Here is a 14,776-nt window from a genome sequence, read left to right as displayed (position 1 = left end):
GGTTGGTTTCTCAACACCTCCTTCCCCATACACATGAAAGAAAAGTAAAAGAAAACAAACAAAAGCCTATCAAACAGACATTCTCAGGTATTACTCAGCTGAAAACCAAATGCTCTAAGTCCTGCGCCATTTGCAACTAACAGTTTCTGACAAGGTTTGCCTCTGTGTGGAAGACATGTGGAGACACTGTAAGAAGCAACAGGGAAGGTGGGCATGGTGGCTCACACCTATAATCCCAGCACTCAGGTGGTTGAGGCAGAGGGATTGCTGAGAGTTCGAGGCCAGCCTAGGCTACACAGTTAAGTCTAAGCCAGCCTGAACTATAGTAAAATCTAGCAGGGGACCCCAGAGTCTTGCTCTCCTGACCATTTGGTAAAGTAACTGTTGAGCTCCTTCTGAATGTGGCTACAGTGGAGGAGTCTGCGACTGGAGAAACGGCCCCGAACAGAGACTAAGGCACAAGCCTTCTACGAGCTTGCAGGCTCTGAGGGCAACAGTGTTTGCATGAGGGTTACATATAGTTAACCCACATTATTAACAGATTCCATGTTTAGTAGAGGGTTACATATAGTTAATCTGCATTATTAACAGATTATATATTTAGTAACACAAATAAAAAAATAAAAACATTAAAACATTTTAGCAAGGAAGAAGAGCTTTGCTTAGCCAGTGATGACCACACTTGTACAGAGTCAATGAAGGTAGAGCAAGAGCACAACCCTAGCCAAGGGCTTTATGGCACTGACATCTTAAAGCTTTGTTTTACTTTTACTTATATGTCTGTGTCTGTCTGTGTGTGGGTCTGTGCACATGAGTTCAGGTCCCCACCGAGGCCTGAGGGCACCAGGTCCCCTAGAACCAGAGTTAGGAGTGGTTATGAGCTGCCTGGTGTGGGTGCTGGGAACTGAACTCTCGTCTTCTGTAAGAGCAGCAAGCATTCTTAACCACTGAACCATCTCTCCAGCTTTTTTTTTTTTTTTTTTTCTCATTCTGTCTCTTGTAGCTCAGGCTGGCCTCAAACTCACTATATAGCAGAGTGAACTTCTGATCCTCATGCATCCACCTCTTGGGTATGGGTATTACAGATGTGTATCATCACATCCATTTTAAGTGGTACTGAGATTGAACCAGGGGCTTGGTCCATGATAGGCCATCACTCTTGCAAGTGAGCTGCATACACAAGCCCCTTCAACTGTTTGTGTTTTTAAAGAAGGATTGCTCCATTTCACTTTTTTTTAGAGGTTGATAGTCATTTTATACTCTTTCATAGGTGAGAAAAGAGACGTAGAGAAATTACATCTGTTGATATTAGTGCTGAAGTAATCTGCTAGACAGGTACTGGTATTAAGTGTGGTACCATATGCAATTATTCGTAGTTTTAACAGCTCCATGAAGCAACTCACACATCAATTGTAGCTTATTAGAGGCCCATGAGATTGAAAATGTTTACAGTCACATTGCTATTAGGAAGTAGAGCTGAGAAGAGGAACTGAGTCTTCTCTCTCCTGAGCTAGCATATACAACAAGTCACTGTCTCACTGTGAAAGACATAGGGACTAGATATAGGTCACAAAAGACTTGGTGACTCCTGCTTGTTTTTATCACCCAGTGAGAATGACAATGGTTTTATAACTTAAGGCTATCTGAGGATGTCTACTAATGAATGGGTCCTGAGAATGCAGTCAGGTCAGGTGAAGGCAGATGTAGTCATAGGGCTGGTGATCTGAAAACATCACTGTCCTCTTGGGGACAGCGGACTGAGAACTCAAGCTCACAGCATGGCACTCTGCTTTTCTCTCCCTGGAGTGATGCTGAGGGTGGCGGGTGCTTACCATAGTGAAGTGCTCTCTGCAGCAGACCATGCAGATGCTTTCGGTCTCATCTGGGACCCACTGATCCCTGGAAGGGGGTATTTCTGGGGGCACGAACCCCAGCGGTGGCTGAGTCTGAGGGAAAGCCCTCTCCTTGGGACTGGGGGAACGGACTAAGGCACTTCCTGGAGTAAAAAGTCAGAGAAAAAGCTTGTCAACATTCTGGCTCATCAGTGAAGAGGGAAAGACAGAAGTTTACAGTTTCACTAAAATGATAGAGCTAGGTGCTTGGTGGCTGTTTGAGTCACAAAACAAAGACAGGGACATTGTGTGCCCAACCCCCCAAATGGAAACACACAATAAAATTGGTCAAATACAGTTAATAAAAACCACTAAGCCTGGGGGTGGGAGTGGACAGTGAGGTTTCAGTGGGTAGAAGGTGCTTGTTGGCAAATCTGAAGACCTGAGTCTGATCCCTGGGATCCACATTGGTAGGAGAGAATTGACTCCTGCAGGTTGCCTTCAACACATATTCTATGGCACACATGTGTGCACACAATGAATAAATGTAATTGAAAAAAATGCTAAGCCTATATCAAGATAAGCTTTAGAACTACTAATGCACTAGAAACTTAGGGGACACAGACCCTCACTGTCATAAGGAGGCAGTTAGCAAAACTTAGCATGTGGACCAGGGGTAGTGGCGCACGCCTTTGATCCCAGCACCCAGGAGGCAGAGGCAGGCAGATTTCTTGAGTTCTAGGTCAGCCTGGTCTACAGAGTGAGTTCCAGAATAGCCAAGGCTGCACGGGGAAACCAGGTCTCAAAAAACAACAAAAAAAAAATCCAGTATATGGGACAAATGACCTAATTTCCATAATAAATAAAAGAGAAGGCGAGAGAAACAAAAGAGATGGGCTGACCAATTAGTTAGGCTAAAGAGACACTATAGCCAAATGCCACACGTGGATGTTACTTGGAACTGGATTTAGAAAAAAAAAAAAAAAAAAAAAAAAAAAAATATATATATATATATATATATATATATATATATATATATATATCTTTACCTGACAACTGGGAATATTTCAGTATCAACTAGATATTCTATAATAATCATTATTATTAATTTGTTTGTAGGTCTAACATTGTGGTTTGATTTTTTTAAAAGACTTTATTTTATTTTACATTATGTGTCTGTGTGTGGGTGTATACACATGTGAGCACAGGTGTCTACACAATCCAGAAGAGGGTGTTAACTCCCCTGCAGCTGGAGTTACTACCAATTGTGAGTCGCCCTGCATGGGTTCTGGGAACTGTACATTCTTCTGCAACAGAAGTGCATATTCTTATTCTGCTGAGCCATCTTTCCAGCTTCTTATGGTTTGATTCTGTAAAAGTGTTTGGCTTTTGGAAGTTTGTAACTGATGTGTTTATAAGATAAAGAGATATAGAATATAGAATATGTTCTATGGGGATGTGGCGAGGTATGGGGGAAGGGGATGTCTCAGCGGGCCCATGCCGAGGCATCTCTTCCTCCTGAGGGACCAGCCACACGATGGTATAGTATAGAATAGAGTTTATTCAGGGCATGGGGAGGGGAGTTAAGCGAGTAGACAGGGTAGTAGAGGCAGACAAAGGGAGGGAGAGAGGGAGAGAGGGAAAGAGGGAGAGAGGGAGAGAAAGTAGAGAAGTAGTGGCCAGCCATGAACATGTAGAGAGAGGGGGAAGGGAATGGGGAAGGGGGTGAGGAGACAGAGGGGGAGCAAGAAGGCAAGAGATCAAGAGGGCAAGAGAGAGAGGAGGGGTTAAGTAGCCCCTTTTATAGTAGGCCAGGCCTACCTGGCTGTTGCCAGGTAACTGTGGGGAGGAATTTAGACAGAATGCTAACAGTAAGACATACTTACAAGTGAAATAATGTATATCTGGGATTTGTTTGGAAACAACCCATTAGAGGATAGACACACTGATGAAATAAGAACACACACACACACACACACACACACACACACACGTACGCACGCACGCACGCACGCACATACAAACAATCCCAAAAGCTGCTTAGATACCCAGAGTCTGGATCCTCCCTTCAGGTCTGCAAGTTGTTGTGAAGCCTGGCCAGGAAATGCCATGTTCTTTGCTTTATGGTATCTAAGGAGATTTCTTATTGTCTGGAAGAGCAACTTCACTACCAGCAGGAGAAATGAACTGAACGGAACTGATAGCACAGTGGCTCTTAGCAGCACCCAGAGCCCTGCTCTCCTGACTATCTGGCTAAACAACTGCTGAGTCTTTCCTGAGTATGGGTCATTGTGCATGGCCTCTGAGACTGGAAGAGAAGGGAGCTGAAGAAAGGTGACCAAAGCATGACTGAGGTCTGGAGCTTGTTCCTTGTGTGGACAATAGAATTCCCATGAGGGTTAAATGTAGTTAAATGTAGTTAATCCTCATCACTAACAGATTCCATATTTGCAGTGTTGTCTAGTCACTAAACATGCCACTTCAGAATCAATACTCTTGTCCTGCTAGTTTTTGTCAATTTGTCACAAATTAGAATCACATGAGAAGAGGGACACTCAATTGAAGGACAGTCTCCATCAGACTGCTTGTGGTCGTGTCGGTAAGGTCTTTTTTGATTACTAATTGGTATGTGTGTGTGTGTCCAGCCCACTGTCCCACCCCTGGGCAGGTGGTCCTGGGTAGTATTTGAAAGCAAACTGGTGACCTGAATGATAATGGTGCACTCTTTTAATCCCAGCACTCAGGAGGCAAAAGCAGGTGGATCTCTGTGAATTTGAGGACAGTTTGGTCTACAGAGCTAGTTTCAGGACAGCCAGGGCTATACAAAGAAAATGTGTGTCAAAAAAACCCCACAAATAAGAACAACAACAAAACACAAAAAAGGAAGGAAAGGAAGGAAAGGAAGGAAGGAAGGAAGGAAGGAAGGAAGGAAGGAAGGAAGGAAGGAAGGAAGGTGAGCAAGCTGGTAAGCAGTGTTTCTCTGCTTCAATTCCTGCCCTAATGTCCCTCAGCAATGACCTGCTACATGCAAGGGTTTGATAAAACAAACCCCTTCTGTTTTATCACAGCATCAGAGAATCAAACTAAGAGATTCAAAATCCATATTCCTGCTGCTTTTACAGCTACATGTGGGCATGTCTGGACTGGAGAAATTCTGAGTCACCCAACATTCAGGTTCTCAGTAGAGGTTGATTAAGGCGACATTCTTTCCTCCTGTCTCAGCTCTCACGTGGTGGTGACAAGGGTATGGAAATAGTAGGGGGCAGGTAGTATAGCTGGGCAAGAACTCTGGGTCCACACCAATGGACAGACTTAGAGTTCCACCTTGGGTAATTGTTAGTGAGGTAAGTCACTTCTGGGCCTCTTTTTTCTTTGTAAGAAAAAAACCCCACAGAATCTACTAGGATGAGTTACTTTGTCAGATTTTAATAAGATAAAGTACTTTCATAAGAAGTGAGTGTGTGTGTGTGTGTGTGTGTGTGTGTGTGTGTGTGTGTGTACATGCCCATATGCATGTAGTTTCCTCCTCTGGGAGCAACAGCTCAGGGTTCACTGATGCGGTGCTTGCAGAGACGTTCATAGGCATGTTGACATAGATAATGTTTGTCAGCTATGTGATGAATCTACTGGGAAGTAAGACACTGGAGTAAATTATGAAAAAACAGAGTTCCTTAAGTGGAAATGAAGAGTGAGTGAGAGAACGAGAAAGGCAGAACAAGCAGTTCTCACCAGGAGCAGTAGCCGTGGAGAACTCAGCTGACGATGACCTAGACAGGGTCTCTGAGTCTGAAACCTGATGGCCAGGCTCCTGGAGGTGAATCATGGAATCTGTTGAAAGAGAGAAAGAGCTGACAAAACACTGGTCTACCACAAGCATCTTAGATGCTCAGCACGGACATCTGCTGGTTTTGTTGATTGTTGCAACATGATTATATTAAATATAAAACAATGGTTAAAAAAATCTTATATGCCCAAGATGTATGCCTTTTCCTAAAAACAAACAAACAAACAAACAAGCAAACAACAAAAATAAGTCATATTTAAGGCACATGAGACAGTGGCATAGATTTCTCAAAATAAATCTAAAAATGCCCAGACAGAAGCAGAAGGCACTTAAATGGTGCCCCTGGAAGACAGGGAGCTGCACAGAAGCATCTAAACTGGTTTCCTTTCTTCATTCTAGAAGAAGTTGAATCAGCTAACATACAACTGATATCTGACATGATCCTGGAAAGAAATCTGTCCCCCATAAAACAATAGCACTTATGAATCCACTGTCAAGCCCAGGTTGTCTGGCTTCCCACACCTTTGTGCTATCAGACATGTAGCATTTGGCCCTTCTCCTAAGATCCAGATCTTGCCTAAGTAACAAACAGCTGTATCTCCCGAGTATCCCTTCAGTTAGTAGGGAGAAGAGATGGAACCCAAGAGCAGCATGGCATTTCCTCTTCCAGGCACCACTGCTGTCTAGCATGCTGTCAGTCACCTGATCGTTTCTCTCTCAGTGGGTATGGAAGGTCCAGGGCTTTCCCTGCGTATCTGGAGAGCAATGAGTCAACTTCCTCTAGGGTGAAGCCGATGTCTTGTCCAGCCAGCAGTTGGTGCAGAGTTTGCACGGCTGTGGTGGCCCAATCCACCTTCATGTTCATTAGCAGCTGCTCTAACATGAGCAGAGGACTGGAGGACAAATGGGCATAGCTGGCCCGGTGCTGTTCAGGCAGAGTCAGAAGAACCTGTTTACAGGATAGTGCAAAAAAAAAAAAAAAAAAAAAAAAAAAAAAAAAAGTACATAAACTTCAGGAGACTCACTATTCTTGCAGAGAAGTGACAGGGTTAAAGTGAAAGGTTTAAAGCACTATTGCATTTGGGAAGCAAGGTTGAACTGCTAAGTCCTCTGGGTGGCAAATGAGAAGTGTCCTAAGGAACTTTATATAGATAAGAGGTTGCTAATCTTTTTCTGTAAGAGGCAAGAGAGTATATATTTTAGAGTTTAGGACTTAAAATCCATGTAGCATGAAGGAAAACACAGACAAATACATAAATGAATTTATAAATGGATGTGGCCTGTTCCAATACAACTTGGTTTTCAGAATAGGCTGAGCTACAGGCAGCAACCAGAGGATACCCTGGCCTAGACCCGCCAGGCATGGTGGAGCTTTGCCTAACCCCAGATGCTATCATTCTATGTGAAGTTTTGGTTAGAATGGACAATACAAAGTGATGCTGGCAGGCTGTCCGATCCTGGCAGCTCCAGTGTCCTAGTCATAAAAAGATGGATCTAAATGCCCTTTAGTGGTCAGGATCACTAAGCACTGGTCCTGTTCTGCTTACTACCCCCTCCCACCCCCAACTAGTTCAGTGATGTGAATAAAAAAGAAGAGCTGAGCATGACGGGCTACAACTGACAGCCCAGCACATCGAAAGTGGATGCAGAAGGATTGGGAACAGTCTCAGTTATGAAGTGAGTTTGACGCCAGCCTGGGCTTCCAAAAATAAACAGACAGCTAAAACCTAACAAACCAAAAAAACTCCCCACAAAACCAACCAACCAACCAACCAACCAGCCAACCAACCAACCAACCAAACAAACAAACAAACAAAATGAAAGAAGGAAAAGGAATCTCTTTAGGGTAAGGCTGTGTCCCTGGCTCTCCTGACAGTCTGTTTTATTTTGGGGACAGTATATATGAAACATCAGAACAATTAGAGGAGTCAGAGGGTCCTGTCTCCAAATCCTGCTGGATTACTTACTATTATTTGTTGTTTTTTCATTGGTGTCTCTCACCTATTTTCTCATCTAACTACTGAGACAAATAATCTTCTTCCACGAGTATGGACTATTTACCACACAGATGTTTTAAAATATATGTGTGTACATATTTGTGTGTGTGTGCATGTGTACCTGCTTGTCTATACATGCATCACATGCATGCAATGCCTGTGGAGGCCGTAAGAGGACATCCGATGGAACTGGAGTTATGGGTTATTGTGAGCCGCCTCATGTAGGTGTTGGGAACTGAACCCAGGTCCTCTGGAAGAACAGCCAATGCTCTTAATCTTAACCATTGGGCCAACTCTCCAGCCCCTCAAACAGCAGTTTTAAATCCTTACATCCAAATCTTTTCGGAAGAGAACTAGTCCTTATCCCATGACCATTTTCAACTGGTCTTGTGACTACCAGTATTTTTGAAACAGTCAGTGATCCTACTACATGGTCAGTCCCGAGCAACAATGATATAGCAGGTACTATAGAAAGCCCAAGGACAGCTTGGGAGGACTGGTCAAACCTCTTTTCAGGGGGAGAACAGAAAGACTCTGACAAGTTCTAGGATACACAATTAGGACGAGGTGAACTGCCAGGTTACGGTTTTATAGGGCACTGGCGGAAGGGAGCAGGTACCTGGCATGAGGGCCTATGAAAGGGCAGATTCTGAGGTGGAAGTAAGGCCAGACATCTCTGCCAAGCATCATTTCCTCAGAGCTCTTTCCTCCTCACCTTAGATCCCATGTACAGAGCCTGGATCTCACGGTGTCGGTCAGTGGTCAGTTCTCCGTAGAAGTGGGAGGTGAGGTAGTTGGCCAAGAAGTGTGAAGTGGCTAAGCTGGGGTGCTGGTCAAGGGACCTCTCTGTGACTTCAAGGCACATGGTGGGATCAGGGATTCGTTGCAGGAGCTGCAGCAGAGGATAGAGAAGGAGGTGAGACCTACAGAACCCTCAAGATGGCCTTTCTTGGTGAGAGAAGGTAATATTTAGGTTCATTTATTTGGGGCTAATTATGTTTTTTGACTCATTTGTTGCCACCCCTATACTTTACTAATGAGCCATGGCTTTGAGAGGACTCAAAGGCTCCGTGTGGCAACTAAGGCAGGTCTAGGTACCTAGCTCAAAAGGAATGTAAGTCGCCCCTGAAGCACAGAAGGGGCAGGTCTGCAATGACAAATACTTTGCATGGGATTCAGTGGGAAACAAGTCACCTGGGTTGAGTAGCCTTGCCCCTCCCTGAAGGAGAAGAATAAAGAAGCAGAGCTTACTTGAAGAGCCTTTTCATGCTCTCTTCTTTCTAGCAGGTGGAGAAGATGCTTGTGATGCAGATTGACCAAACGTTCTCTTGGGATGGGGTAGAGATGGCCCCACTCCTCACACAGTTCATACTCCTGGAAGGAGATACACACCTTCAATCAGTTCTTTTAAATTACTAGCTGTTGGGGCTGGGGAGATGGCTCAGTGGTTAAGAGCATTGGCTGCTCTTCCAGAGGACCTGGGTTCCATTCCCAGCACCCATATAGTAGTTTACACCTGCAACTCCAGCTCCTGAGGATCTGGCACCCTCACACAGAGGTAGACGCAGGCAAAACACCAATGCACATAAAATAAATAAATCTTTAAAAAATTTATGGTAATATAACCTTTGTGTGTTTTTTCCTTAGCATTCTTTTTTTGTTGTTTTTTTGAGACAGGGTCTCTCTATGTAAGCCTTGGCTGTTCTGGAACTTGCTATGTAGACCAGGCTGGCCTTGAATTGCATAGATCACCCGTATCTGTCTCCTGAGTGGTGGGATTAAAGGTGTGTACCACGATGTTCTGTTTCTTAACATTACCAAACTATCCCAGTGTGCTACTGTCTGGGATGCCTCTCTATGCCTCTGCCTGAGCCTGCCTTCTTCACCATGACTCTTTGCTTTTCAGTTGATGGTCTGGTGCCCTGCCTGGCTCTGGGCTAAATTCCATCTCTTGATATCTCATGTTGCATGGCTTTGGGATGCATCTTACATTGCTATTAGTGCCAAAATGGAAAATCAATTCAGAAAAGTGATTCATATTCATGGCCAATCACAGATATGCAACTTGGATCAATAAGATACTACCCTAATGGCAAAAGAAGAAGAAGGAGGAGAAAGAAGAAGAAGAGGAGGAAGAAGAGGAGGAGGAAGAGGACAATATAAAGAGTAGGCAATGATATGGAGCAGTGAGAATAAAGCTGCCATCTGATTTGCTGAGAGACTTGATTTCATCCTAGAAAAGGACGCTCATGATGAACAGCAATTCCATGTGCAGGAACACTCTGCATGCAGTGTGGGAGATCTCACAGAGGAATACTACCGTGACAGTATTATCCTCTCCAGCTCTCTATGTGTTGGCAAATCTCACAATTACAAGAAACAAAGATCATAGTGTAGTTACAAAATATGTGGACCCTGAGACCTGCAGAGGGCTCTAGCCACACGACTAGGTAAGGAACTACAGCTTGGGAAGGAAGATGAATCCATCCTGGAAAATGGTACCTGCGATTCCAGCATCATGTCCATGACAGTGGATGGGTCTTCAGCACAGCAGTTTCTCAGGGTCTGCCAGTCACACCACACTGGGGGATCCTGTAAACCTAGGATCTGAGGAAAGACAGGCAGACCCATAAACCAGCTGGCAGATGCTCTCTCCATGAACATTGATATGTCCATGGAAGGGCTGACCCTCGAGCTCTGCCCCAGCATCAAGCTGTGTGACCTTTCCAGGAAAGGGGGGAAGGAAGCAAATGAGCAAAGGCTGTCTAGAGACAATAAACCTCTCTAGGAGTAAAACTGGGGGGAAGTCTGACCAGCAGTCAGGACAGGAAGTTCTCACTGGTGAGGACAGTCAGACTTCCTGGGGTCACCTGTCCCTAGTTTCTCTATCTCAAAACTACCCAAGAAGTTTTTCCAGCCTGACTGTTCTGTGGATCATCCTTCCCACAGTATGTTAGTGTGAAAACTGCTCAAGGGGCACAGAGAGACCTTCCCCTTTACCATGTGTGCCTGGTCTGTAGAGCTCCAGGCTCTGTTCCAGGCCACAGAGGAAGGTTCATATGTATTGTACACTGGTTATGCAGCTGACCTCCTGGGTCTGTCTCCCTGAGCCTCGTCAGCTTGGATACGACACATATCCCACAAGAATCTTTCACTTTCTTCTACTCCAATGCCACAGTCTTTACCTTCTGATAGACCCGCAGCTCCATCAGCTTCCTCTGCAGCTCAGATTTCAGTTCTTCTTGGACAGCCGTGTCTGAAACGCAGTAGGCCAGGATCTCCAGGCAGGACTCCAGGGGCCACCTGTCCACAAACCGTAGGGCCAGCTGACTTCTCAGGGATGCATCCTTCACAGGAAACAGGTACTGCCAACCTTCCTTGTCTGGAAGACAAAACAATGTTCAAGGGCAGCAAGGCTGACCCGAAGGAGCTTAAAGGCCCAATGTAAGAGGGTTTTGTTCTATCTTATGACACAGGAGCTGGGAAGGTCCTTCCAATCCATGTGACTGGAACTAGGTTTATACCTGGAACTATTACATGACAGACAGAAACCCTCTACTCCTAGTGTCCCTTTGTGCAAGCCTGTCACAGTCATGGTACCTTCTGAAGGGAGAGAAGGAGAAAGGATAAAGGGAGGAGAAGGAAGGAAGGAAGGAAGGAAGGGAGGAAGGAAGGGACATTTCTAGTATTTTGTTCTGTTGCCCATCTGGTGTCTTTGGAATTTCCACTCTGCATCCTATATATGTCATTGTATAGAAAGAAGCTTCATTCCCTAAATACCCTGTCACTAAGTAGAACTCTCTTTTTCCCATACCCATTCATAAATCTGATCTTAGAGACACAAAAACATAGACCCCAAGAATTGGTAGCATCCAGTTCTTTTAGTGGATTTTTTAACCTTCCTGGGGGCTATTTTCCTTTCTAAGGGCAGCTCTGTCTCTCCTACAAAGCCACCCTGTACAGCACACCGGTGTTTACTCGCTCAGTGGAGAACTACAGCTCATTGGCTTTCTATTTTGATTATACATGAAAATCTCTTCTATTTACTTTTTTGATGTGTATGTGAGTGTGCGTGTGTATGTGTGTGCGCGCGCGCGTGCATGAGGAGATTAGAAGTTGGTTTTGGGTATCTTCTATTGCTCTTCACCTTAGTTTTTTCCCCACCTTAGTTTTTAAAAAATCTTATTTGTTTATTATTAGTATGTGTGTGTGTATGTGTGTGTGATATGTGTACATAGTACAGTTGCACACGTACCATGGCAGAGGTCAGTCTTGGGAGTTGGTTCTCTCCTACTTTTCTGTCAGTTCTGGGGTTCACACTCTGGTCACTGTGCTTGGTGGCCAGCACTTTTACCAGCTGAACCACCTCACTGGTCTCAGACCTTAGTTTTGACACAGTATCTTTCTTTCATTGACCTGGAGCACGTTGTTTTGGCTTGACTGGCTTGCCAGCTAGCTCCTAGGATCTACTTGTCTTTGTCTCTAAGTGCTGGGGTTACAGATGTGTGTTGGACCACACATGGCTTTTATGTGGTGCTGTGGATCCAAGCTTAGAGCCTCATGCTTGAGCAGCAAGCCCTTTACTCGCCTTGTCATCTCCCCAGTTCCTTGTTTTGTTTTGAGAAAGGCTGGTCTCAAACTTCTTTGGCTTTCCAAGTGCTGGGGTGTAAGCATTGATCGCCAGGTCCAGCTCACGGTTCGTTTTGCATAAGCAGTTATATTAGCATGTGGATGTTCCAGTCCCTGTGCCTGTGGCCTCTGGCTGCCTTCATGCTGCCCTAGCAGAATGGCTTAGCAAATACCATGTGCTCTAAAAGGACTCTGCAGAAAAAGGTTGCTAAGGTCTCTTTTACCACTACCACTTAAATGAACTCCATCCTGGGCCTCTAAAGGCAGGCCCAGATTGTGGTTTACACACTCGACAATAATTCTGATATGCAGGACTGAAAACATTGGTTACTGGTTCTAGACATTGTAAAGCGAGACTATGATGGTGTGTCTCCCTAGAGTTGCTGTGAAGATTACATGTGACCACACCACAGTGAATCCTAAGTGATGTTAGTGTCAGGGAGAGAGGGAAAGCATCCTGCTTACCGCACACAGTAGCACAGGTCAGGACTGTTAGTGTCAGGGAGAGGGGAGAGCATCCTGCTTACCGCACACAGTAGCACAGGTCAGGGCTGTTAGTGTCAGGGAGGGGGGAGAGCATCAAGCTTACCGCACACAGTAGCACAGGTCAGGACTGAATCCCGTACACTGCTCAGGTCGTCCAAGTCTTGCCCATACACGTCAATGAGTTGAAGGGCTCGCGACCAATCTCTGGCTACCAAAGCTTCCTCAAAGGCCTCAGTCAGTACATCCAGGGCTAGAGTAGAATGTAGGCCCAGAAGTACAGTAGAGAGATTGGCCTGACCACAGAGACTGGCTGCCAGACTCTGTCTTGGCTCAGAGGCTTGTTGCAGAGGCTCCCAGTTAGCTAGGAGGGCAGCCTCAAACACAGGAAACTGTTCCAGGAGGTGCTCACACTCCTGGGCTACCTTCTCTGCAGTCAGAGGTGCCTCCCTGCGACCACGCAGTTCCTTCCAAGACAGGCTGGGCTTGCTGACCTTTGTCCCTCGGGAAGCCCTCAGACAAGCCACCATGGCCAGTAGCTTTGAGCGAGACTTGAGGAAGGCCAAGGCAGAGGCGGTGAAGGCTGGGAGTGAATCCTTTGGGGAGGAATGAGACTTTCTCTCTGTTGAGGGATTCTCGCTTGGTCTAGGGGGGCTCAGCCCAGAGAGGGGCAGGCCATCCAGAAGGTGAGAGGCGTGCCCCTGAGCCAGCATGCCTAGGTGGGTCAGGAGGGATGAGGCTTGCTGGCTTTGTTGAGATAGGCAAAGAGTAAGGGGCTCACAGCAGCAACTGACAATGACCTGTGGCACACTTAGGCTGAGATGCTCTTGGGCTAGAAGGGCTGCCAACCTGGAGGGAGAAGCAGAATGCACGTGAGGCCTGAACACATGGGCACCATCACCCAGTCTTTTACAAATTCATTCATTCATTCACTCACTTATCTTAGACTAGGTTTTACTGTGTAGTCCTGGCTGGCCTCACACTTGCTGACTTTACCTCCCAAGTGCTGGCTTATAGGCAGGTGTCACATCACTGCACAGCAGAAAGAAGCACAGCAGAATGACTAAGGCTCTAAGTCCTTCTATTAAGGGTGCCATAAGCAGCTCGCCAGATAGACTACACAGCTCCTTTCCACTTCATAATCTGAGGGATCCCTTTTCAGTCCTCTATAGGGAGGTGATTTTTCTATAGCCATAAAGTATTATATAAGTTAATTCATCCCATCTTAGTGGACGATGGGGTTTTCTGGTCTGTTGTACATGTACTACTTTTCATATATGCACAACCAAGTGTCAGGATAAAGTCCCCAACATGGATTGCTTCGTTAAAAGGACCATCAATTTGCTTAATTTTAAATAGCACACAAAAGAGTAGATGTCACTATGGTGCTTTTATAGTTTGCTTTTGTGGACAATTCTCTTTGATTCTTCTCTAGCTGCTGGCTACCACCTCTTTCAACTTTAGTAGTTAGTCCCTTTCTTTTCTCCTCCTCCTCCTCCTCTTCTTCCTTCTCCTCCTGCTCCTCCTCCTTCTTTCAAGACAGGGTTTCTCTGTGTTGCCCTGGCTGTCCTGGAACTCATTTTGTAGACCAGGCTGCCCTCAAACTCAGAGATCCACCTGCCTCTGCCTCCCAAATGCTGGGATTAGAGGTGTGCGCCACCACTGCCTGGCTGCCCTCTTTGTTTTCAAAGCCTGTGTATCTGATATAACATCCACCAAGCAAACCTCATCTTCCTATCTTATCCCCTTTCTAGTTATATGACTTATGATCATAAAACTACGTATTAATTAAAAGCTAGGATCTGCATATGGAGAGGATATATAGTATTTGTCTTTCTTGAGTCTGTTACTTCCTTTAATATAGTAATTTGACATTTATCCATTTTCTGCAACTTCTTCTTTCTTTGTAGAGAACTGGCACATGTAGCCCGTTTTCACTGTCCACTCATCTGCTAATAAACACCCCAACGGAGCCCATTTCCCTGTTTTTGTGAATAGGTCAGCAATAAACATGGCTGTGTAAGTATCTCTGTGGCACTGCAGAGAGTCCT

At 45.3% G+C, this 14,776-nt stretch overlaps 1 protein-coding gene across 3 annotated transcripts in view; it reads right to left on the bottom strand.

Annotated features, from left to right (window-relative positions):
- Positions 1-14,776, bottom strand: part of Zfyve26 (zinc finger FYVE-type containing 26) — a 63,687-nt gene that overhangs the window by 21,941 nt on the left and 26,970 nt on the right. For all 3 annotated transcript variants that reach the window (XM_076921852.1, XM_076921854.1, XM_076921853.1), the window contains exons 21-28: positions 12,832-13,574; positions 10,799-10,995; positions 10,116-10,220; positions 8,865-8,987; positions 8,329-8,505; positions 6,319-6,565; positions 5,562-5,660; positions 1,833-1,996 (exon numbers count right to left, since the gene is read on the bottom strand). In XM_076921852.1, coding sequence (XP_076777967.1) covers positions 1,833-1,996; positions 5,562-5,660; positions 6,319-6,565; positions 8,329-8,505; positions 8,865-8,987; positions 10,116-10,220; positions 10,799-10,995; positions 12,832-13,574 — 1,855 coding nt within the window. The remainder of the gene's footprint in view (positions 1-1,832; positions 1,997-5,561; positions 5,661-6,318; positions 6,566-8,328; positions 8,506-8,864; positions 8,988-10,115; positions 10,221-10,798; positions 10,996-12,831; positions 13,575-14,776) is intronic.

Source organism: Arvicanthis niloticus, chromosome 23 (genome assembly GCF_011762505.2).
Source record: "Arvicanthis niloticus isolate mArvNil1 chromosome 23, mArvNil1.pat.X, whole genome shotgun sequence".
Lineage (NCBI taxonomy): Eukaryota > Metazoa > Chordata > Mammalia > Rodentia > Muridae > Arvicanthis > Arvicanthis niloticus.
This window is presented reverse-complemented; position numbering and strand designations above follow the sequence as displayed.